This window comes from Jaculus jaculus, chromosome 9, assembly GCF_020740685.1.
Source record: "Jaculus jaculus isolate mJacJac1 chromosome 9, mJacJac1.mat.Y.cur, whole genome shotgun sequence".
In the NCBI taxonomy this organism is placed as follows: domain Eukaryota; kingdom Metazoa; phylum Chordata; class Mammalia; order Rodentia; family Dipodidae; genus Jaculus; species Jaculus jaculus.
In genome coordinates this window covers 14,690,058-14,716,262 of record NC_059110.1, presented here as the reverse complement: position 1 = coordinate 14,716,262, position 26,205 = coordinate 14,690,058, and the positions used below count along the sequence as shown (strand labels likewise).

Here is a 26,205-nt window from a genome sequence, read left to right as displayed (position 1 = left end):
GGGTAGCTAAAGTTTGGATGATGCATAGTTTCCAAACTTGCAATCTCATAATTAAAAAAAAGAGAAAGAGGGCTGGAGAGATGGCTTAGCTGTTAAGTGCTTGCCTGTGAAGCCTAAGGACCCTGGTTCAAGGCTCGATTCTCTAGGACCCACGTTAGCCAGATGCACAAGGGGGCGCACGCATCTGGAGTTTGTTTGCAGTGGCTGGAAGCCCTGGCGTGCCCATTCTCTCTCTCTCTCTCTCTCTCTCTCTCTCTCTCTCTCTCTCTGACTCTTTCTCTCTCTGTCACTCTCAAATAAATGAATAAAAATAAAAAAAATTAAAAAAGATAAAGAGACAAATAGAGAGAAGGAGAGAAAGAGGGAGAAAGAGAGAATGGGCATACCAGGGCCTCTAGCTACTAAAAATGAACTCCAGATGCATGCGCCATCATGTGCATATGTCCTTATGTGGGTAGAGGAGAATCGAACCTGGGTCCTTAGGCTTTGTAGGCAAGTCCCTTAACTACTAAGCTATCTCTCCTGCCTTGAAATCTCATAATTTAATAGAGCACTAGGAATTCAGATAATTTTCTGTATCCTATACTATATATGCTACAATAACTGTGAGAAACTAGAAAAGGCACTTCTGCATTAAGAGATTTTACAATAGAGGAGATAGTTAAATTCATCTTTGAGGGATAAGTAGGATCATAATGGTAAAAAAGGTGGGGGGCAGATATTATAAAGGAAGAACTTTATTTTATTTTGACTTTTCAGGGTAGTTTTTCATTCTAACCAATGCTGACCTGCAATTCACTTATGTAGTCTCAGGGTGGCCTCCAACTCACAGTGATCCTCCTACCTCTGCCTCCTGAGTGCTGGGATTAAGGGCATGCGCCACCACGCCCGGTGAGGAAGAAGTGTACTGTGTGTGGGTGTCTGTGTATGTGTGGTTACAAGTGGCTCTCTACCTTATTATTTTGAGACAGGATTTGTCACTGAAATTGGGGTTCACTCACTACCTAGCCAGCAAGCCTCAGGGATCTTCCTGTCCCTCCCTTCCCAGTTCAGGGTTACAGGTATACACTGCCATGAGTGGCTTTAAAAATTTATTTATTTATTTGAGAGGATACACACACACACACACACACACACACACACACACACACACACACACACATACATATATATATATATACACACACATATATATATATACATATATATACACACACATATATATGTATACATATATTACATATATTACATATGTATACATATATTACATATATATATATATATGTAATATACATATATACATATATATACATATATACATATATATATATATATATATATGGATGGAGAGAGAGAGAGAGAGAGAAAGAGAGAGAGAGAGAGAGTATTCTAGGGCTTATAGCCACTGCAAATGAACTCTACACACATGTACCACCTTGTGCATATGTCTTTATGTGGGAATGGGGAGTCAAACCTGGGTCCTTAGGCTTTTCAGGCAAGTGTCTTAACTGCTAAGCCATCTCTCCAGCTCAACTGGCTTTTTGATGTGGGTGCTGGGGAGCTAAACTCAGGTCTTCATGGTTGCATAGCAAGCACTTTACTGACTAAGCACTGTAGGGGAAAATGATTTAAACAGGAGCCATGAAGTCTTGTAATGCTATATTCACAGAGCATCCTGTATTGATGGAGTATGGCAATGTTAAGGGGCAATGGCCAGAGGCAAGATGGGAATGACTTGAATGATGAAGAACAAGCATTCTCTTTTCCACAGCACATACAGTATCATAAATGACTGTGAAAATCATGCAGTCACATCCTGGGCAGTGATGTTTTCATTGACAACAAGCTGCATATATGATAGTGGTCCTATCAGATCATTGCTGGGGGATAGCTTAGCCACCACAATTCATCTTCAAAGAAGTGGTGACATTTGACAGGAACCTTAAATGGAATGAGTGGAAATTTGTCAGGTAGAAAAGGTGGGCATGGCTGGGTTGGCTGAGATAGGAAGATTTCTGTGAGTTTGAGGCCAGTCTGGTCTACATATTGAGTTCCAGGTCAGCTTGGGCTGCTAGAATGAGACCTTATCTCAAAACAAACAACAATAAACAACCAATAAGAAGAGGCAGGAACTTCAAGAACAAAACAGGACGGTACAGGAAATGTAGAAGGTCCTGGACCTTGAAGCTTGGTGAGACTAGAGGCAAATGCCACAGATAAGTAGGAACCATGGAGATGATCAAGGGAACTGTGTGTAGGAACCATGGAGATAGATCAGGAGAACTGTGAGTAGGAAGCATGGAGGTAGATCAGGAGAACTGTGAGTAGGAAGCATGGAGGTAGATCAGGAACACTGTGAGTAGGAAGCATGGAGGTAGATCAGGAACACTGTGAGTAGGAAGCATAGAGTAGATCAGGAGAACTGTGAGTAGGAACCATGAAGGTAGGTCAGCAGAACTGTGAGTAGGAAGCATGGAGGTAGGTCAGCAGAACTGTGAGTAGGAAGCATGGAGGTAGATCAGGAGAACTGTGAGTAGGAAGCATGGAGTAGATCAGGAGAACTGTGAGTAGGAAGCATGGAGTAGATCAGGAGAACTGTGAGTAGGAAGCATGGAGTAGATCAGGAGAACTGTGAGTAGGAACCATGAAGGTAGATCAGGAGAACTGTGAGTTGGAAGCATGGAGGTAGATCAGGAGAACTGTGAGTAGGAAGCATGGAGGTAGATCAGGAGAACTGTGAGTAGGAAGCATGGAGGTAGATCAGGAGAACTGTGAGTAGGAAGCATGGAGTAGATCAGGAGAACTGTGAGTAGGAAGCATGGAGTAGATCAGGAGAACTGTGAGTAGGAAGCATGGAGTAGATCAGGAGAACTGTGAGTAGGAAGCATGGAGTAGATCAGGAGAACTGTGAGTAGGAAGCATGGAGTAGATCAGGAGAACTGTGAGTAGGAAGCATGGAGGTAGATCAGGAGAACTGTGAGTAGGAAGCATGGAGGTAGATCAGGAGAACTGTGAGTAGGAAGCATGGAGGTAGATCAGGAGAACTGTGAGTAGGAAGCATGGAGGTAGATCAGGAGAACTGTGAGTAGGAAGCATGGAGTAGATCAGGAGAACTGTGAGTAGGAAGCATGGAGGTAGATCAGGAACACTGTGAGTAGGAACCATAGAGGTAGATCAGGAGAAGTTTGTAGGCACTTACATATGGGCAATGGAAAGACAAAGAGTCTTTTTGAGGAAAGGAATGTTTATGTCATGACTCAGAGGGTCTAGAGTCCAGAGGCAGAGAGTCCAGTTAGGGGATTCAAAGAAGACTGGATCATAAGAAAATGCGGTTCCCAGCTGATGGAGACTGGGAATTATTACCTCTTGGTGACAGTTTATTGTTGTGGGCGGGCTTGGGTCTTATAGCGAGTGTTCCTTTGCCATTGTTTGTCACACTCTCCTGTTGCTATTGTCCACCTTATATTGGCCAGGGGGTGAAGTCCATCCTCTGCTCATGCTAATCTTTCCCTTGCCATCATGGAGCTTCCCCTCAAGTCTGTAAGCCAAAATAACCCCCTTTTCCCCACCCCAACCTGCTCTTGGTCGTGGATTTCTGCCAGCAATGAGAACCTGACTGCAACACCTTTTGTAGGTCCATGAAAGCCAATGGAGAAACAGAAAATAGGGCCAGTAGTTTCTTCCTATACAAGGTGTCAACTCTTTTTTTTTGTTTTTTCAAGGTGGAGTCTCACTCTAGCCCAGGCTGACCTGTAATTTACCCTGTAGTCTCAGGGTGGCCTTGAACTCACAGTGATCCTCCTACCTCTGTCCCAAGCACTGGGATTAAAGGCGTGCGCCACCACGCCTGGCTCAAGGTGTCAACTCTTAGGTAAAAGGCAGGACACAGCACTTAGGTCACGTTCGCATACAGCTTGAGAACTCAACACAGTTCCCAAAGGAGAGCGGCTGCTGCGTGAGGAGTGATCATGGGATAATAAAGAATCCAGCGGCAGATGCTCGCAGTGCTGTGAGATGCGCAGTATTTGCAAAGACCATGTCTTGTAAAGAGAAGATCAAATTGTATTTATCTGTATGCTACTTAACCGCATTAGAAAATACACGTTTACAGATCATTTCATCCTGGTGGCTAAAAATACCGACAGTTCTAGGCTTTAAGATGATAGGCTTAGATGGCAGAAAATTATACTTACTTAAATGTTAATTGCCTGAGAGTGCTATATGGATGAGAAGTTACTGCAACGAGAAGGAAATAGTGAAGATAGAACCCAAATCCTGCCATTATGATAAAATGATTGACTCATCCGGCAAGCAGTTAGGATCACTCTATGCCTTGGCAGGTCAGGTAATCCACAGCATTCAAACATTAGTCTGCTAAGATAGGAGCTATAACATTTTTCATATAGCTCATGTGAGGATGCCATTCGTATAGCCTTGCTGCATAAAGCACTTAGAAAGAAACATTTTAAAGCATTTTAACTTAATCCCAAAACACTGTTCAACTTTTGTGCTTGTGGAGAGCTTTGACCTTGGAGTCGTCTGTAGGATGCAATAATAGTTAAGTAAAAAAAAAAAAAAAAAAAAAAGGCTGGACGTGGTGGCGCATGCCTTTAAACCCTGCACTCAGGAGACAGAGGTAGGAGGATTGCCGTGAGTTCAAGGCCACCCTGAGACTACATAGTGAATTCTAGGTCAGCCTGGGCTAGAGGGAGACCCTACCTCAAAAAACTTAAAAAAAAAAAAAGGTGCATAGATACACCAGTTTGCACCCTGGAGGCCAGGGTCCAGTGATGCCAGAAGAACTCCTGTAGAAGGTACATGGATGGATGGATGGATTTCAGGTACTGGGTTTCAGCAGCCTTTGCCAAGGCAGAGAACTCAGGATGGAATTAAGGCATAGCCAATTTATTATATGGCAGGATTCCTCTCTCTCACTCTCTCTCTAACATCTCTCTCTCTGTGTTTGGATGTTGTAGTTATCTCTTCATTGCTGGGATAAACATCCAACAAGACACAGCTTATAAGAGGCAGGGATTTATTTCAGGCTTATAGGATCCAGCGGAACACCGTCAGTGGTGGAAGCAGCCAGCTTCCTTTCACAGATCCCAGCAGAGACACCACCCTCAGCCGGCACCATAGCAAGTCCAGAGCTCCAGCTGCTCCCTATACACCTAGTGGGCTGGGCTCAGATCTGCCTCCAGGGACATACCCTTTAGTGGACATTCTAGGGGCTCAGATAGGAAGTTTAATAAACAACGGCTGAGTCTATGGAGCCATGCATTCAACTTTCACATTCAGACTATCACATTCAAGCTAACCACAGTGGACATCCTAGGGTCTCTTGCTGCTGCAAATGAATTCCAATTTCATGTGCTTTTGTCTTTGGCTTTAGATGGGTGCTAGGGGATTGAGCCTGGGATGGTAGGCTTTGCAAGCAAGATATGTAATTTTATTTTATTTTTTAAAAATATTTTATTTATTTTTAAATTTATGTATTTGAGAGAGAAAGAGAGAGGCAGACAGGGAGAGGGAGAGAGACAGAGAGAGGGAGGGAGAGAGAGAGAGAGAGAATGAATGGACATGCCAGGGCCTCCAGCCACTGCAAACAAACTCCACACACATGCACCCCCTTGTACATCTGGCTTACGTGGGTCCTAGAGAGTCGAACCAAGGTCCTTTGGCTTTGCAACCAAACGCCTTAACCATTAAACCATCTCTCCAGTCTCAAGATATGTAACTTTAAATCGAGCATTAAGTTGAACATTGTGTTCATGTGTTCACAGACCAGGACAGTGCAGAGTATTTGAATGAAGACTGGGTAGGGAATTGGTGGCAGGTTTCAGACATTTATTACCAAATATTGGGGTTGTGTTCAGCCTTTAGGCTGGATAAAGAGAACCACCTGTAAGCTTGTGAGAAAGAAGATTCTGGGAGATTGCATATTAACTTAATGTTTCTGTCCCATTTGCATTGTGTTTTGGGGTTTAGTATCTTAAGTTTCTGGACCGGCTTTCAGAGAAAATGAAACTGAACCAGATGGCTGCTGAACTTGGCTTTGACATGCGCCTGGATATAGTTTTAGCTCGCACAGAACAGCTGGTCCGCCTCGAGAGCAATGCTGTCCTTGAAAACAAGACCATCGCTCACAATTTACAGAGAAAGGTAGGTAGTATTGATCTTAGTAGCACCCCCATCCCCCAAAAACACTACTGGAAAATTGAAATACTGAAAGAGGGTTTATTCCCACCATGGTTGTTAGGAAGCATGTTATAAAAATATGTATTGAGGGCTGGAGAGATGGCTTAGTGGTCAAGGCACTTGCCTGTGAAGGCTAAGCACCCATGTTTGACTCCCCAGATCCCACGTAAGCCAGATGCATAAGGTGATGCATGCACAAGATTGTACATGTACAGAAGGTGGCGCACATGGCTGGAGTTTGGTTATGGTGTCTGGAGGCCCTGTTGCACCAATTCTCTCTTTCTCTTGCTCTCACTCTCTCTCATAAAAATGTCATTCTGTTGGACTTGCCTAAAAAATGTATTTAGAAGTTGAGTCTCAATTCTGGGCTTGAGGATTTGATGAGGATGTCTGTCTGTCCCTATGTCTACATGTCACTGGGAGTTACACAGCAACAAATACAGTGGCTGAAACAAGTCAGACTTCTAGCTGAGGAGGGACTGCAGGCGGCCAGTGTTGGCTAAGCATGAGGACTCAAGTTCGACTCCTCATACCCATGTAAAAAGAAACGCAGTGTGGTGAGCACACCTGTAATCCCCGCACTGGGGAGGTGGAGTGAGGCAGATCTCTGAGGCTAGCTAGTCTTACCTAAGGGATGAGCTCCCAGCCAATGAGACAGTCTGTTTCACAAAGGTGGATGGTGTTCCTGCGGACCAACACCTGAGGTTGTTCCCCAGCCTCCACCTCTACTCTGCTCCCCCCTCCAAAAAAAAAAAAAAGAGAAAAAGAAAATAAATCTTTTTGCACATTATTTCTGGAGACACGCAGCTTCTGGCAGGCAAGACTGCGCTGCTCTGTTCGGTCCTCGAGGAACTGACTCCTGTCTACTCATGAACCACCCGCCTCTACAGTGGCCCTTATGCTCATGGTTAAATATTAGATCTGTGTTCCATGCAGCAGGATGGAGAAAGAGAAGAAGAGGGTTAAAAAGAACGTGTGAGTGATGTTTTTAATTTAATTTAATGTATTTGGAGAAAGAGGCAGATATATATCTTTTTAATATTTTATTTTTATTTATTTATTTGAGAGAGAGAGAGAGAGAGAGAGAGAGAGAGAGAGAGAGAGAGAGAGAATGGGTGCACCAGGCCTCCAGCCTCTGCAAACAAACTCCAGACACGTGCGCCCCCTTGTGCATCTGGCTAACGTGGGTCCTGGGGAATTGAACTTGGGTCCTTTGGCTTTGCAGGCAAGTGCACAACCACTAAGCCATCTCTCCAGAATATATATATATATATATATATATATATATATATATATATATATATACACACACACACACACATATATGTATATGTCTATCTATCTATCTATCTATCTATCTATCTATCTATCTATCTATCTCTTACCTATCTATCAAATCTATAATCTATTATGTATCTGTATCTATATATCGAGAAAATGGGCGTGCCATCGTCTCTTGCCACTGCAAATGAACTCCAGATGCACGTGACACCTTGTACATCTGGCTTTACATGGTACTGGGGAAACAAACCTGGGTTGTTTGGCTTTGCTGGCAGGTGCCTTAATTGCTAAGCCGTCTCTCCAGCCCAAGTGTTTTTTCTTTTTTCTTTTTTTAAGTGGGTGCCTGGAAGTTACTAGGTGAACTTGTGTTTACATCCTTGGCCACAGTGTGTGTTCTAATGGCCACAGCTGGCTGAAAGGCAGACTTGCAAACACAGCAGTTGGATCCCGCGGTTTCTACTACAGCGAGAAGACAGGTGGACTGGGGGAATTCTATCAGTCCCCGCGTGGATAGACGCTATTTTGCACTCGAAAGTAGAGAAGCCCTTACTTCTCACTCACTGGAACGAAGACTTAGAAGCAGTTGAGACCAAATGAATGAATGGCTGAGTAGATGAGAGGAATAAAGTACAATGATCAGTCATGCAGTTATTGGTATTGGAGAAAGAAAAAGGAAAACACAGATGTGTTTTCATAATAGTTCTTGGGAGAACATTCTAGTAGAGAGGCTGTTTAATGAGTCCCATCTGGGTCCCCAGTTTGGCCCCACCAGGCTGGGCAACCTCAGACGAATTGCGCACCTCTCTTTCTCCTTTCTGCATATTCCAGTGGGGATGACACACACCCCAGGGGGCAGCTAATTTCAATAAACAACATTTTTGAGCTCCTGTGTCATAGAAGAGGCTCTGTTTTCATTTGGCCACTTCCTCAATTTACTGTATCTGAGGGAAATACTTTATAGGGGAGGGCAGGCAAACCGGATTACCGTCAAGGGATGTTAAAACAGAGCTGTGACGCTTTCAGATTCTCCTCAGATAACTGTTTCCTTTCTTAATACCCAGTAAGACTCCTTCTTAAGAATTATATAATAAGGGCTTAGTGGTTAAGCACTTGCCTGTGAAGCCTAAGGACCCCGGTTCGAGGCTCGGTTCCCCAGGTCCCACGATAGCCAGATGCACAAGGGGGCGCACGCGTCTGGAGTTCGTTTGCAGAGGCTGGAAGCCCTGGCACGCCCATTCTCTCTCTCTCTTCCTCTATCTGTCTTTCTCTCTGTGTCTGTCGCTCTCAAATAAATAAATAAAAATTAAAAAAAAGATTACTTTAAAAAAAAAAGAATTATATAATAAGGGCTTAGTGGTTAAGCACTTGCCTGTGAAGCCTAAGGACCCCGGTTCGAGGCTCGGTTCCCCAGGTCCCACGTTAGCCAGATGCACAAGGGGGCGCACGCGTCTGGAGTTCATTCACAGTGGCTGGAGGCCCTGGCGCACCCATTCTCTCTCTCTGCCTCTTTCTCTGTTGCTTTCTATGTGGTGAGCTTCATGTCAGCGAGAGATCCTGTCTTAGAAAACAGGTGGATGGCATCTGAAAAAATGGACTTTAAAGTTGTCCTCTGGCCTCCACATATACTTGACATGTGTCTGTGTGCGTGTGTGTTCACCATGTAGTCTCAGGGTGACCCCGAACTCAAAGCGAACCTCCTACCTCTGCCTCCCAAGTGCTGGGATTGAAGGCAGGCGCCACCACACCTAGCTGTTTCTAAGATTTTTAAAAATTGTTTGTTTATTTATTTATTTAAGAGTGACAGAGAGATAGATAGATAGATAGAAAGAGAGAGAGAGAGAGAATGGGTGCGCCAGGGCCTCTAGCCACTGAAAATGAACTCCAGATGTATGTGCCCTCTTGTGCATCTAACGTGGGTCCTGGGCAATCGAGCCTCAAACCGGGGTCCTTAGGCTTCACAGGCAAGCGCTTAACCACTAAGCCATCTCTCCAGCCCTGTTTCTAAGATTTTAAGTGTGTGAAGAAAGCTTGCTGAAAAGTTTCCCTGGCGTATATGACTATAAGGAGGCATCAGTTTTCATACTGGGTACCACTCAGCCCAGTTGTAAGGGACTCAAATTAGCCAGGGCACGTTCAGAATACTGATTTGTGCCCTATCTTGTTTCAGAAATCACAGTGCAGGTGTCATGGATATTGAGTTTTGAAGACAATTTTGTCTGTGCCTCATTATATTCTATCCTTGATAAGCCTATTTTATTAATCTTAAAAGTAATTTCACATTTTGATTATGCTGCATGGGATACTGGAGAGAGGTGGCCTTGGAGAGGCGGCTCTCTTGCACATTTTCTGTGGCTCTTTTGTCCCATGCTTTGCAGCTACAAAATTAATTCTTTGAAAAATTATGAATAAAAAAAATGCCATCAGGAAAAGGAACCCCGTGACCTCTTTTTTCTTTTTGGAGGGTTTACAAATTAGGCTCTTTGAAGTATAGATAGAAATTGACATTATCTGGATAAGTAATTTATATTTACTGATCAATTTTTTTTTTCTCCTTTAAATAATGCTTGTATCAAACCAGCTGAAGACTCAGAAAGAAAGACTGGAAAACAAAGAATTGCATATGAATCTCCTCCGACAGAAAATTGCCCAGCTGCAGGAGGAGAAGCAGGCTCGCACAGCCGTGGCTGTGGAGAGAGATGAGGCCCAGGCCACCATCAGGAAGTTGGAGAAGAAGGTGGAGAGACTGCAGAAGGAGCTGGGCGCATCTCGGGACTCCAACACGGAGCTCAAAGCCAAGTTGGCCGATGCCAGCGAGCTTAAGGCAAGTGTGCGGCTCCATGCTTGTGCTGTTTTCTGCTGGTTTCCATCAGAGCTTGTAAAATAAAAATAAATAAATAAATAAATAAAAGATACTAGAGGGATGGTTCAGGAGTTAAGTTACTTCCTGCACAAGCATGAGGGCCCAAGGGGGCCTGAGACTGCCCGGGTTCGAATCTCCAGATCCCATGTAAATAGCAGACACCCAAGAATTCCAGGAATTGTTGGGGCCCTGCAAACTCCACAGTCAGAATTGTTTTGAGGCTCTGGCTCACAACGAGAGGAAGTGGAAGAGAGATGGAATGAGGTACTAGAGGTTTTTCTCGGGCCACTGCAGGTGAGCACCCCTGGCCACTGGCTAGTGCTTAGGGTCCCACACCATACCAAACATGCACACCACCCACACCTTGATACACATACTCACACCCAGTGTGTTACACACACACACACACACACACACACACACTCCAGCAAAAAGAAAAGTTTGTGGGCTGGAGAAATGGCTTAGCGGTTAAGCGCTTGCCTGTGAAGCCTAAGGACCCCGGTTCGAGGCTCAATTCCCCAGGACCCACATTAACCAGATGCACAAGGGGGCGCACGCGTCTGGAGTTTGTTTGCAGTGGCTGGAAGCCCTGGCGCGCCCGTTCTCTCTCTCTCTCTCTGCCTCTTTCTGTCTCTGTCACTGTCAAATAAATAAATAAAAATGAGCAAAAAAAATCAAAAAAGAAGAAAAAAAAGAGAAGTTTGTGCTGAACAATGAAGGCCTTATAGTACACACACCAGGAAAAATATCATCAAGACTTGGGGGAAATAGCTCAGTGGTAGAATCCTTGCCTACTATGCACAGGGGTCCCGGAGTTCAAACCCCAATGCTACAAGTATAACTAATTAATAAAATAAGTTGAATTACACTTAAAACCGACCAAACTTGTCTGGTTTTCTATAAGTGTGGAGAAATTCCAAAGCTTAAATGAATCAGATTATTATACCAAAGTCGTACCTTCAGCTCTTCAAGTAAAGTTTCAACTACTGTGGGGTGAGTCAGTCAAAGAGGACCAATGAGAAGAATAGGAAAAAAAAAACAAAAACAAAAACAAAAAACCATTCCCTGGGGGGTGTGACTGTGGGCTGAGGACCGAGGGAGGGACTTACCGCACAGTGTTTGCTTAGGGGAATTAGAACATGGACACTTTGCTGGGAAGAATTGCAGCCCATGCTGCAGAAAGGGTCAGAGTGTCTGCCTTCCACTGAATACAGAGAAGAAAGACAAAAATACTTAAAGGAACTTACTAAAAATGTTTAAATACCATGTACGGAGCACCATTGTGGCACGTGACGCTCAATGTGCATGCGTCCCCATAGCTGTGGGTCACCAATATAGTGACTAAGAGCAACCAGGTCCTGTGCGGACAAGCACCCTGAGGCCCATTTCTGGAATGTTCCTGAATCTGGAAGCAGGCCATCAGAGGGGAAGCTGGCCTCTGGGCATGCGGAGTGGGCACGCTGTTTTCGGGAATAGTCCCCCTTTCTGCTCTCGGGACAAAGCCCTGTACTGCTTTTGTTTCTTCCTGAGACAGGGTCTTTCTCGGTGTAGCGCAGGCTGTCTTCAAATTTTACGATCCTCCTGCCTCAGCCTCATGAGTGCTTGGGTTATATAGGCATGTGCCACCCACCTAGCTTGATATTTTGTCTTTGCAGCTGTGTGTGGTGCGGAGTATGTGGTGTATGCACATGTATGTGATCTACCTGTCTGTTTTTCCTTGATACGGAGTTTCTTACCAATTCTGGTGTTTGCTGCCCCCCAACCCAACTCCTGCAAGCCCTAGCCTCATTCCAGTTACCAGGCAGAAGAAAGGATAGAAGGATGTTTTCCAGGAATGGCACCACACTTCTTAGGTCTTCGCTGGTCAGAACTTAGTCCCTAGACGTCATTATATGAAGTCAGCCTGAGAAATGACTCTTAATTCCAGGCAGCAAGAAAGAAAGGAAGGCTAGTTCATGTGGTGGAGAGCTATCAGCTATCAGTCTGTCCCATGTGGCCTAACTCCAGTAGGGAACTGTGGCCAAAACTCAGCAGCAAGATGACCCAAACCAGCAGAAAGCCATTAGTCTCTTTGTGACATCTCACAAGGAGGAACTCACAGGGGCCTTCCGCCACCTGCAAAGTTCTTTCCATTCTGACTCTGGTATCTCCCACACATGACAGCTGCTCCCCATAATCCTTCCTCATGAACTTGGTCCCCACCCAAACATTGTGACCTTGCTCCTCTGTCTTGGAGTCAGCTCTGATCCTGCAGATCTGCGGGCTTCTTGGCTGGCTTGGAGATCCCGTATTCTTCTCGCTGTGCACAGTGAGTGAGGCCTGCATGGGCAGAGCATTTGCTTTTGGAGCATGGGTACCTGTGCTCCTAAGTTGGCTAGTCGGGGCAAGGAAGAGGGCTGAGACTGGACTGTTGAGTAATTTCCTTTGGTTTCTGCTGTCTTACTACCTAGCTTATCCTTGTGGTCCTCTTCAAAGATGGGCACGGCATCAGGGGATCCCAGCATCTTGTGACCCCACAGTGGAGTAGCCCCACTTCATTCACAGACCTGTGCCCAGTGCCCGGTCCCTGTCAGGGTGATCTCAGTGTACCGTCTGTAACAACTACAGCCAGAGAAGTAGATTCTGAGGGCAGCCAGCCCGTTAGAATTTTAATGTGATCCCCTTTCCCGTCTGGGCTGTTGACACTTGTGCATGAGAGAGACTTGTCCCCCAGCTTTCACAGTTCTTACCCTGAGGAGGCAGACGGCACGGCAGTGTTTACCATGAGCAGCACCCTGGGAACCGTCTCGCTCCTGGCTGGACTCCAAGTGGCACATTCATCTTGTTTATGGCCACTTCTGTCCTGCTGGAAGAGAGTTAGGGGCAGCTGCTTGCTGAACTCTGGGCTGGTTTGAGAAGTTCCCTGGAGGGGGGCGGATTAAGAAATGGATTTAGTCCCATCCACTCCCAGGAAACTGTTGTCAGCTTGGTTTCAGGAGGTTGAGCCTCCGTCACTGCCTCTGGCTCTCAGCTCTGCCTGGTGTCTGGGTTTAGCGTTCCCCTCCTTGCTCTTGTTCCCTGGCAGGAAATTCAGACAGCCCTTGGGGTTGTAATAAAAATCTCTGTCTTTTTCAGAATATTTCTTCTTCTCATTAGGAGTTGCTGCTACTATTCAAGCTGTGCCCATCACCTCCAGGAGACAGCCCATTCCCAATGTTTTCTCAATCAGAACAGAAAGGATGAATGTATTTCTCTGAGTCATGCAAGGATTTGAATTGAACATATCCATCCCAGCAACTTCCCCCATTTGGATATCTATTCTCTCTGTAGCCCTGAGGCAGCTTGTATGCTAAAGGGATCTTTGAATGGACGATCACTTTGTTTTAAAAAGTGGTGTTTATGGGCTGGAGAGATGGCTTGGCGGTTAAGCGCTTGCCTGTGAAGCCTAAGGACCCCAGTTCGAGGCTCGGTTCCCCAGGTCCCACGTTAGCCAGATGCACAAGGGGCGCATGCGTCTGGAGTTCGTTTGCAGAGGCTGGAAGCCCTGGCGCACCCATTCTCTCTCTCTCCCTCTATCTGTCTTTCTCTCTGTGTCTGTCGCTCTCAAATAAATAAATAAAAAATTTAAAAAAAAAGTGGTGTTTATTTAAACAAACACCACAGGTGGTGTTAAAGCAAACTTTCTCCCTCATATGTGGATCCTACCTTTTAATTTTTATATATGTGCATTTATGTGGGGGTATTTATATGTGTGTATTTATGTGTAGAGCTTAGGAAACTAAAAGAGTTCCAAGAGAGGGAGGAAAGGAGGTTTTAACAGTGACTGGAGGGCTGGAGAGATGGCTTAGTGGTTAAGGCACTTGCCAGCCAAGACTAAGGACCCAGGCTCGATTCCTCAGGACCCACGTAAGCCAGATGCACCTGTGGTGCATGCACCTGGAGTTCATTTGCAGTGGCTGGAGACCCCGGTGTGCCCATTCTCTCTTTCTCTCTCCACCTCCCCAATCTACATAATTGTATATATACATACATAGTATTTATTATATGTATGCCATATATATCTATATCTGTATCTATATCTCTATCTATCTATCTATCTATCTATCTATCTATCTATATCTACTTCCCTCAAATAAATAAATTAAAGAAATCATTATGAGTGTGAGTGGAGGGCAGTAGAATGTATGCGATAGGAAAGTGAATGCTGGCAATGAGAAGGTTTAAATAGGGGGATAGGGAGGCAGAGGAGGAAGGTCAACCAAAACTAATGATGCATGAAATCTGATACTTGGCCAGATAAATTAAAAAGTAAAATTTAGAAGAAAAAAAAAAAAACACCTAGGAGTTTAAATGGGTGGTATCCTGCATGGGTTGTTTAAGCTGCTTTTCAAAACCACAGATTAAAATCTAAGTGCCAAGAGTGGGCTACCTCTCTGTGGGTTGTTGGTCAGGGTGGCCCCTGACAATACTGGCCCTTCCCACTGCTGTTGGTTGTCCACCTGAGCTGCATAGTACGACCCTGTTGCTGAAGATATTACGTGCTCAGGTATCAGGACACAGAGAACTCAAGCTGGAATTGGGCTGGAGACTCCCTTCCTGCTGGCTAGCTCTTAGCGCAAAGGATGTCATGGAGGTTGCCGGGATAGAATTGTTTTCAACATGCTTCTTCTTTTTTTTTTTTTTAAATATTTTTTGTTCATTATTTATTTATTTATTTATTTGAGAGCGACAGACACAGAGAGAAAGACAGATAGAGGGAGGGAGAGAGAATGGGCGCGCCAGGGCTTCCAGCCTCTGCAAACGAACTCCAGACGTGTGCGCCCCCTTGTGCATCTGGCTAACGTGGGACCTGGGGAACCCAGCCTCGAACTGGGGTCCTTAGGCTTCACAGGCAAGCGCTTAACCTCTAAGCCATCTCTCCAGCCCTTCTTTTTTGTTTTTTTGAGGTAGGCTCTCACTCTAGCCCAGGCTGACCTGGAATTCACTATGGAGTCTCGGGGTGGCCTCGAACTCATGGGGATCCTCCTACCTCTGCCTCCTGAGTGCTGGGATTAAAGGTGTGCGCCACTGCACCTGGCTCTCAACATTCTTACTCAGCTATGGACACTGCATGTAAGAGCATCGACCACCCAAACTAAATGTGTCCACCAGATGCAATAGTGGTAAATTTGTTACAGGAGTAACTAACTATTTTCTAGTTGGATTTCAGGTCTGCCCCCCTGAAGGAAATTCATATCTAGTGCTTTAAAGGAGGTCAAACAACAGGTGGCTGGGAAGGCTTTGGTGGGGGAAATTATTGTGTTATTTTTCTACAGGGACAATTGTGTCCTTCAAAGTTCCTTCTTACTGCTTATGCTCATAGATGAGTGCTGCCATCAGCTTTGGTCAGAGAAGTTTCCAGTGGGAAATGGTAACTGCAGAGAGTCATATCTGGTGAAAGTGATGAGAATAGGTGATGCTCGATTGCTCAGTCATACATGGGATATCTACATCACCTCCTCCAAGGAGAGAAACAAATATAAGGAGGAAGGTGGGCTGGAGAGATGGCTTAGCAGTTAAGCGCTCGCCTGTGAAGCCTAAGGACCCTGGTTCGAGGCTCGGTTCCCCAGGTCCCACGTTAGCCAGATGCACAAGGGGGCGCACGCGTCTGGAGTTCGTTTGCAGAGGCTGGAAGCCCTGGCGCGCCCATTCTCTCTCTCTCCCTCTATCTGTCTTTCTCTCTGTGTCTGTCACTCTCAAATAAATAAATAAAATAAAATAAAAATTTAAAAAAAAAAAGAATGGAGCATTCTCCATTTCTAGAAAAAAAAAAAGGAGGAAGGTGGGGTGGGGGAGGTGTGGAATGCTGACTTTGGGTGGCATGGTTATCGTATTCTTGAACTCATAGCAGCTGTAATTATGTGCACAAGATTGGGTCCATGCTACCCTAGAGGGGGAAGGAGCTCATGGGGCCCACCCCTTCCCAAGGATCTGTATACAGTTAATGGTTGATAGAGGATGGAGGGAAGGGCCACTGGTACGGTGTTCCTGTCAATCATACCTCAACCATGTTTCTGTAAGCAACCCCAGTGAAATACTTTGGGTCATCAAAAGAAGGGGAGGGGAGCCGGTGTGGTGGCGCACGTCTTTAATCCCAGCACTCGGGAGGCAGAGGTAGGAGGATCACCGTGAGTTCGAGGCCATCCTGAGACTACGTAGTGGATTCCAGGTCAGCCTGGGATAGAGTGAGACCCTTCCTAAAAAAAACAAAAACCAAAAAACAAACGAAAAAAAAAAGTGTGGCGGGGGAGGGACTAGTTGGAAAGATAAAGGACTTTGCTGGAGAGGTAGGGGACAAGAGAGTTAGATAATAGAGGGTGGTGGAGGATATGATCAACTTTATTTTCTTCATATTTCCACACCCCGTAGAAGTTATTCTTTTGCTTTCTTGACTGCTAGGCCCACATCAACTGGCAGCTTCCCAAGAGCTTTTTGTCTCTTCCCCAGATGGAGCCAGTTCAGAAGTTGTGTCTACTCCCAGCATGTCTGCCCTTGGCCTCTTTTCTGCCTAGAAAGGTATCTTAGCCTTATGGATGCTATAACAGAATGCCACAAGCTGTGTGGTTTCTAAAGCACAGAAATTTAGTTCTCAGAGTTCTGGAGTCCAGAGGTCAAAGGCGAGGTGCCAGCAGAGGTAATGTCTTGCTTCCTGGTTTCTAGAAAACGCTTCTAGCCGTGCTTTCACCTGAAGGAAGGGCTCAGAGAGCTCTTTGAGACTTCCTTTATCAATGCCTCTCCTCTTTTATGTAAGGCTGGGTTACCCAATCCCTTCCCAAAGGCTCTGCTCTATCATAGCCTATCTTGGGGGTTAGGATCTTACACATAGGAATTTAGGGAGAACATAAGCCTTCAGACCAGAGCAAAAGGAATTTGATTTTGTTTAGAGGAAGTCATGAAACTGTTTTGGAATTTATGAGTTTGGCAGATGAATTGTCTCAGACTTCCTTAATTTAGCCAAGTCACACACGATGCGATCAACCTGTTTTCCTGCTTAGACATCGTTATCACAGAAGGTCGTCTCTCTTCTGCGTCATGGCCCAATCCGGATTTCAGAGTAATACCCATCCTTCCTCTTGGTTTCTAAAGGGATAGCAAGAATCTTCAGAGGTGACATCAGGTCATCTTGTGCCACATGTCAGATACTCAGTCTCAGTGAAGATAAGCCTGATCCCACCCCTAAATGGGGAGGCTGCTGCCTGACGGTAGCCTTCACATGTGATCCAAGCACATTAGCCATCTTTTTTTTTTTTTTAATTTTTATTTATTTGAGAGCTACAGACACAGAGAGAAAGACAGATAGAGGGAGAGAGAGAGAGTGGGTGTGCCAGGGCTTCCAGCCTCTGCAAATGAACTCCAGACCGCCCCTTGTGCATCTGGCTAATGTGGGACCTGGGGAACCGAGCCTCGAACCGGGGTCCTTAGGCTTCACAGGCAAGCGTTTAACCGCTAAGCCATCTCTCCAGCCCACATTAGCCATCTTAAATGTCCTCATCACAGAGCCAGAGGCCCAGCATTTGAGTAGTTGCTAGTCATCGCTCCTTACATAAAACAAAGCAATAGCCTTCCAGTAACTAAACAAGTTAAAAACCAAAAAAAGAGGGTTTTCCCTGACTAGTAGTAGCAATGGTTGAAATTTCCTTTCTCTCCTCTTTCTCTCTCGCCGTACTGCCTCATAGCACCCCTGCCTCCTTCACTTCCCTCAGGGGTCACCCCCAGGTTTAGGAAGCCTTTCTAGCAGCTTCTTTGCAGAGACCCTCTTGCCTTTCTCCTCACTTTCCCCGTGAGATCATTTTCGTCTCCCTCCTGACAGGCACCTCTTTACCCAGTGTGTTAGTTTGCTCTCTTGTCTCTGTGACAGAATGCCTGACAAGCAGCTGTGGCCTACAGTTTCCGAGGTTTCAGTGGGGGTCTTGGTGCTATGCAGTGGGGGCAGGACATCACAGTGGTGGGAGCATGTCTGGGAGGAGTTTCTTGAACTCATGGTGAGAGAAAGATAGATAGATGGCAGGCAGAGCGAGAACATGGGCACACCAGGGCCTTTAGCCATCACAAATGAACTTCAGATGCATGCGCCACTCTGTGCACCTGGCTTTATATGGGCACCGGGAAATCAAACCCTGGTCATTGGGCTTTGCAGGCCAGTGCCTTCACTGCTGAGCCATCTCGCCAGCCCTCAGACTCTTTCATTTTATTGTGGGGAAGTAAATATAAAATTTATAATGCTATTCATTATTAAGTATGCATTTCAGTGGCATTGAATACATTCACAATGTTGTATAGCCATTGTCATCTCCCATTTCCAGAATTTTCCCATAACCCCAAACTGAAAAACGTGCTCCCATTTCTTTCTTTCTCCAGACCCTGTAATTTCTTTTTTTATTTTTTTTTATTTGCATTTTTCATGATTGTAAAAAAAATCCCATGGTAATCCCCCCCCCCACTTTCCCCTTTGAAATTCCATTCTCCATCATATTACCTCCCCATCACAATCATTGTACTTACATATATACAATATCAACCTATTAAGTATCCTCCTCCCTTCCTTTCTCTTCCCTTTATGTCTCCTTTTTAACTTACTGACCTCTGCTACTAAGTATTTTCATTCTCATGCAGAAGTCCAATCATCTGTAGCTAGGATCCACATATGAGGGAGAACATGTGGCACTTGGCTTTCTGGGCCTGGGTTACCTCACTTAGTATAATCCTTTCCAGGTCCATCCATTTTTCTGCAAATTTCATAACTTCATTTTTCTTTACCATTGAGTAGAACTCCATTGTATAAATGTGCCACATCTTCATTATCCACTCATCTGTTGAGGGACATCTAGGCTGGTTCCATTTCCCAGCTATTATAAATTGAGCAGCAATAAACATGGTTGAGCACGTACTTCTAAGGAAATGAGATGAGTCCTTTGGATATATGCCTAGGAGCGCTATAGCTGAGACCCTGTAATTTCTGTGTTCATGTTCCATGAACTAGTCGGTTCTGGGGAATCTCATATCAGTGGAGTTATACACTTTCCTATGTGTCTGGCTTATTTCACTAGGCATAATATTTTCTTTTTAAAATATATTTACTTATATATTTGAGAGAGAAAGAGAGAGAGAGAGAGAGAGAGAGAGAGAGAGAGAGAGAGAGAGAAAGAAAGAAAGAGAGAAATAAAGAGGCAGATAGAGACACAGAAATAGAGAATGGGTGCACCAGGGCCTCCAGCCACTGCAGACAAACTCCAGATGCATATGTGCCACCTTGTGCAGCTGGCTTACATGGATCCTGGGGAATTGAACCTGGATCCTTGGCCTTGCAAGCAAGCGCCTTAACCACTAAGCAACCTCTCCAGCTCCTGCATGATATTTTCATCGTTCATCCATGTTGGAGTATGCCAGAATTTCATTCCTTGTTCACTGAAATTCCTTTCTTTTTTTTTTTTTTTTGGTTTTTTGATTTTTTGAGGTAGCGTCTCACTCTAGCCCAGGCTGACCTGGAATTCACTATGGAGTCTCAGGGTGGCCTCGAACTCATGGCAATCCTCCTACCTCTGCCTCCCAAGTGCTGGGATTAAAGGCGTGTACCATCACGCCTGGCTGAAATTCCTTTCTAAGCAGCTCTTGTCGAATCTTAAATAATAAGCTGATAATGAGAACATGGCTCACTTGGCTTTGCATTTTGACTTGAAGGTCCTAGGATGAGTCTTCTATGCGAGGACCATCTTTGCCCCCCCCCTTTTTTTTTTTGCATGGAATACAGTGCCAGGTTCTTCCTCTTATATCCAGGGGAGCCTCAAGACATCTCTGAAGAACTATTGATCTACATTTTCTTCACAGCAATGAGGGAGATGTGCTGTGGGGTTCCCCGGTGGCCTACCATTAGAAAAGGAGATATTTTACCATTCCTGATGTTTATCTACAAGAGATGGTGATCCGTCAGTCGAGGTAGAAAGTCCAAATTGCTTACAGTTTTTACTTTAGTGACCTCACCCCAGAATCATGCTGTCTACAATGTATCTAATTGATTTTCCAAGTAAGTGTTATTATTTTATTTTTAAATTTTTATTAGCATTTTCCATGATTATAAAAAAAATCCCATGTTAATTCCCCCCCAACACTTTCTCAATATGTTTTTATAAGCTGCAACATCTTAAGTCATGTTTACACTGCTTATAAAGTTTAGCAAAATCTATGTGGTTGTTTGGCCTGGAACACATTCTTTTAAAAATATTTTACTTATTTATGAGAGAGAGAGAAAGACGGAGAAAGAAGGAGAGAGAGAATGGGCATGCCAGGGCCTCAAGCCACTGCAAATGAACTCCAGGCACATGTGCCACCTTGTGTATCTGCCTTACATGGGTTTTGGAGAATCAAACCTTGGTCCTTAGGCCTTGTGGGCAAGCATCTTAATTTCTAAGCTATCTCTTCAGGCCCCATTCTTTATTCATAAAGTTAATGGAGTGAATTCTATTGACTTCTGATTTATCTTGCATAGACAGCTTTTGTAAAAAAAAAAAAAAATACAAGTGAAATGATCATTATTCCCTTGAATTCTTAGATTAAAGCTTTGGAACAGACCAAAGCCATTGAAGACTTAAGTAAGTACAGAGGCAAGCTGGAGAAGATGAAGGACAAGGCTGAGAGGAGGCTCATGGCTGTGGAGTCGGAGCTGGGTGCCGCGGAGCTTGAGGCCAAAGAGGACAAGGAGAGGGCCCGACGCATGGTGGAAGTGGTCACCAGTGAAGTGAAAACTCTAAAAAAGTCCCTGGAAGAATCAGAAAAGAGAGAAAAGCAGGTAGGTGTACATCATGGTGAAATCTTCAGGAAATGGCAAGGTAGTTGAGAGGCAGGATGATTATTCATATACTTAAAAAGTATGGAATCTGAACCATCCTTGTGCAGGGGCCATGCTAATCTCCGTCATTCCAGTTTTAATATATTTGTTGCTAAAGCCAGCATTTTTTCATACATGCCTTCAAACACAAGTCGTAAGGTTTTTCTATATGGTCTCCACAGATCCGCCTACTCCCCAGCCTCTTTGTGGCATTCCAACAACTATTAAGATTTACTTGGCCAGGGCTGGAGAGATGGCTTAGCGGTTAAGCGCTTGCCTGTGAAGCCTAAGGACCTCAGTTCGAGGCTCGGTTCCCCAGGTCCCACGTTAGCCAGATGCACAAGGGGGTGCACGTGTCTGGAGTTCGTTTGCAGAGGCTGGAAGCCCTGGCGTGCCCATTCTCTCTCTCTCCCTCTATCTGTCTTCCTCTCTGTGTCTGTCGCTCTCAAATAAATAAATAAATAAATAAATAATTAAAAAAATATTAAAAAAAAAAAAGATTTACTTGGCCAAAAAAAAAAAAAATTAATGCTCCTATGGCATAGATATTAAGAAAGAAAAAAATGTTCCCGTCAAAGCAGTGGAAAGCCAGTGGGAACTTGGCTTCCGGTGATGGCGAGGCCTTTTTTTTTGTAATTGTGTTTGGCGAGTGTCCCTGGAGTTTGCCTCATCTCACATGTTTTATAACACTAAGCAGGGCTTGAACATCAGGGATAAGCCTGATTTCCCACAGAGATCAGTTGTAGGAAACAGCCTCCAGTTTCGAACAATGGCACCCAGACTTCGTGGTCCACCTAATGCAGATGTAAGTCGTAAAAAAAAAAAAAAAAAAAAAAAAAAAGTTCTCATTGGCTGGCTGGTTGCAAGGAGGAGTGCTTTATCTGGTGAACACATCGGGTCAAGTATAAAGAAATATGTCCCGGGCAGCCTGACCCCCACTGCTTTTGATTTTCCTGTCACTCTTCCTGAAGCTGGAAAGGGCAGAGAGTGGACTCTCGGTCTTAGAATTATTTTTTTTTCCCCTCTCCCTCTGCTTTGGCTCATGTGTCAGACAGAACTGGGGGAGCCAAACTACAAGAGCAAATGTTCTCAGGAAGGAAACATCTCAGGAATTATGAGCTCTGGCCATATTGAGAAGGGTGGGGACGTTTGAGGGAAATGAGGAGGAGACCAGGCTGGCAACTTATTCTATTTATGTGGTACCACCAAGTACCACAAGCTGGGTAGCTCATAAACCAGACAGTCACCTCTCACAGTTCTAATGGTTGGAAAGGTCAAGATCAAGGCAACAATAGATTGGATATTTGCTTTGTAGATAGTATCTTCTCACTGTAGCCTCAGATGGTGGGAGGTTCAAGACAGCCACATGGTGCTCCTCTCATGAGGAGAGTTACTTCACCATGAAGGCTTTACCATCGTGACCTCATACAAACCCTATTCACTCTCAAAGCCCCACTGCCTGGTGCCATCACACTGGGGATGATATTTTAATTTAGACAGTTTTGGGGAGGAGCACACAAACCGTAGCAGGTGGTGAGAACATCCCATTTCTGACTTGGACAGTGCGGGGGAGGGATGTGACTGAGCATGAGGTGGGCACGTTTGGCAAGGGGTGTTGTTCTCTGGATAAAATTCCACAGGGCTGGAGAGATGGCTTAGCGGTTAAGCGCTTGCTTGTGAAGCCTAAGGACCCCGGTTCGAGGCTCGGTTCCCCAGGTCCCACGTTAGCCAGATGCACAAGGGGGCGCACGCGTCTGGAGTTCGTTTGCAGAGGCTGGAGGCCCTGGCGTGCCCATTCTCTCTCTCTCCCTCTATCTGTCTTTCTCTCTGTGTCTGTCGCTCTCAAATAAATAAATAAATAATTAAAAAAAATTCCACAGGGCAGGTTGATCCCCACTTTTTCTAAAATTAAAGGTACTCTTATTTATTTCAATTTTAAAAATCTTTTATTTATTTGAGAGAGAGAGAAAGAGGAAGAGGCAGATAGATAAATAGATGGAGAGAGAGAGAGAGAGACAGAATGGGTGAGCCAGGGCCTCTAGCTGCTGCAAACGAACTCCAGATGCATGCGCCCCCTTGTGCGCATGTGTGACATTGCGTGCTTGCATCACTGTGCGTCTGGCTTATATGGTACCTGGAGAGTTGAGCATGAGTTCTTAGGCTTTGCAGGCAAGCTCCTTAACTGCTAAGCCATCTCTCCAGCCCTGCGTTTTCTTTTTTTTGTTTCTGCATTGGACCTAGCAGCAGCCACTTGAATTTGACACCCCAGTGATGGCGTTTCTGTTTGCTGTTACAGCTGGTGGACTTCAGGGCGGTGGTTTCTCAGATGCTTGGCTTGGATATGACCATGCTTGCTCTTCCTGACTATGAGATCATCAAATGTCTCGAAAGACTGATTCATTCACACCACCATCACCACAGTGCCTGCGCCTGCCTCAAAGACATGACTCCTGGGCCAGCAGGGTGCCTGCAAGGCCACTTAAAACTCCTGCATTGAAGACCGTTGCCTCTGGGAGGAGGTGGAGCTGATTCTCAAGTTCACAAATTGCCCATTTGTTTGAAATTTGATCAGCGTGTACATATTATATACTTAGATGATATAATAAGAATGCATCAAGGGCAAAGAAAAGTGATCTCAAATGTGCCAGCCTTAGTTGGATGTTCAGCATTCAAAGGCCTATAATTTCACTTGCTAGAGTCTTGAGACCCAGAAGAATCCCATTAGAGTCATACCAGGACTGGAAAATTAGAGTCAAGAATAGTGATGGGGTATTTTTTTTTTTTTTTTTTTGAGGCAGGGTCTCATTCTAGCACAGGCTGACTTGGAACCCACTCTGTAGTCCCAGGCTTGCCTTTTACCCACAGTGATCCTTCTACCTCTGCCTCCCGAGTGCTGGGATTGAAAGTGTGTGCTACCATCTACCATGCCCAGAGACATCTTTTGAGCTGGGGCTTCACTAGCCAATTTAATTCCCATAACGATCATGTGCAGAAACTATTTCAAACAATACTGTTTGATACATATTTTTTAAAATGAAAGTTTTAAACATTTTTATTTAATTTATTTATTAGAGAGAGAGAGAGAAAGAGAGAGAATGGGTGTACCAGGGCCTCCAGCCACTGCAGATAAACCCTAGACACATGCACCAACTTGTACATCTGGATTGCATGGGTACTGGAGAATTGAACTTGGATCCTTAGGCTTCACAGGCAAGCACCTTGATTTCTAAGCCATCTCTCCAGCCCTGACCATATATATAATTTTTTAAAATTAATTAATTTATTTATTTGAGAATGACAGACACAGAAAGACGGGGGGGGGAGAGAGAGAGAGAGAGAGATATTGAGAAAATGGGCGCGCCAGAGCTTTCAGCCGCTGCTAATGAACTTCAGACCGGTGCGCCCCCTTGTGCATCCAGCTAATGTGGGTCCTGGGGAGTTGAGCCTCGAACTGGGGTCCTTAGGCTTCGTAGGCAAGCGCTTAACTGCTAAGCCATCTCTCCAGCCCATATATATATATATATATATATATATATACATATATATATATATATATATATATATATTTGACACATAGAATTGAACCTGTTTATGGGGTTACAGTGTGACATTTCAGTATATGGACACAGTGTTTAATCAAGAGACTAAGGTAAAATAGAGAAGCTAATGTTTTCTTTTACAACCTCTCTGGGGCTGAGAGACTATGGTATAAACCCAGAGTTCTACTTGGTTAGTGCAGGAACCAGGGTGTATAGGCTGCCCTGTTCTACCAGAGCGTCTGTTTCTTTGAATTTTTTTTTTTTTCTTTTTTGTTTTTTTGAGGTAGGGTCTCACTCTAGCCCAGGCTGACCTGGAACTTGCTATGTAGTCTCAGGGTGGCCTGAGACTCCTATCTGTGCCTCCCAAATGCTGGGATTAAAGGTGTGTGCCACCATGCCTGGATGTTTCTTTGAATTTTGATGATGGTAGATATTGCTGGCATGAAGGAAGGAAGACATCTTTATAATCAAGAGATAAAGTCTAAAAGCAGTGGAATTTAGGAAGCAACTTAATTGAATAAAACATATACTGAAGCCCAATCAGAAATTTACCTGATTTAATTGCTGTGACAAGGTCACTTCAAATGGTAATTTTTAAAAAATTTTATTTATTTGAGAGAGAGAGAGGCAGAGAGAAAGAGAGAATGGGCACACCAGGGCCTCCAGCCATTGCAAATGAACTCCAGATGCACGTGTCCCCTTGTGCATCTGGCTTACTTGGGTCCTGGGGAATTGAACTGGGTCCTTAGGCTTCTCAGGCAAGTGTCTTAACACTAAGCTATTTCCCCAGCCCTCAAATGGTAAGTTTTTAACTTTTTTTCTTTTTCTTTTTATTTATTTATTTGAAAGTGACAGAGAGAGAGAGAGAGAGAGAGAGAGGTAGATAGAGAGAGAGAATGGGTACGCCAGGGCTTCCAGCCACTACCAACGAACTCCAGATGCGCGCGCCCCCTTGTGCATCTGGCTAACGTGGGCCCTGGGGAATCGAGTCTTGAACCGGGGTCCTTAGGCTTCACAGGCAAGTGCTTAACTGCTAAGCCATCTCTCCAGCCCTCAAATGGTAATTTTTTTTAAAAAAATATTTTATTCATGTATTTGAGAGAAGAGAGAAAGAGTGAAAGCAGCAGATAGAATGAGTATGCCAGGGCTTCTAGCCACTGTAAACAAACTCCAGATGAATGCACCACTTTGTGCATCTGGCTTGCATAGGTACTGGGTAATTGAACCTGGGTCCTAAGACTTTTCAGGCAGGCACCTTAACTGCTAAGCCACCCCTCCAGCCTAAAATGGTGACCGTGGGTGCTTGACCAGGGCTGACCTCAGTTCTTTACACATGAAATCTTTCATGTGAGCCCAGTCTTATAGGCTAAAGTCTGCTCTGGGCAAAGTAGTTTTATTTATTTATTTTGTTCATTTTTATTTATTTATTTGAGAGTGACAGAGAAAGAGACAGATAGAGGGAGAGAGAGAGAGAATGGGTGCGCCAG

General features: G+C 44.7%; 1 protein-coding gene and 1 pseudogene across 1 annotated transcript in view; one reads left to right on the top strand and one right to left on the bottom strand.

Annotated features, from left to right (window-relative positions):
• Positions 1-23,676, top strand: part of Ccdc170 (coiled-coil domain containing 170) — a 74,852-nt gene extending 51,176 nt beyond the window's left edge. Inside the window, exons 8-11 of the mRNA XM_045158470.1 lie at positions 5,989-6,162; positions 10,058-10,300; positions 20,904-21,140; positions 23,476-23,676. Of these exons, the coding sequence (XP_045014405.1) occupies positions 5,989-6,162; positions 10,058-10,300; positions 20,904-21,140; positions 23,476-23,676 (855 nt within the window). The remainder of the gene's footprint in view (positions 1-5,988; positions 6,163-10,057; positions 10,301-20,903; positions 21,141-23,475) is intronic.
• Positions 21,207-21,301, bottom strand: LOC123463817 (annotated as a pseudogene).
• Positions 23,677-26,205: the final 2,529 nt, after the last annotated feature.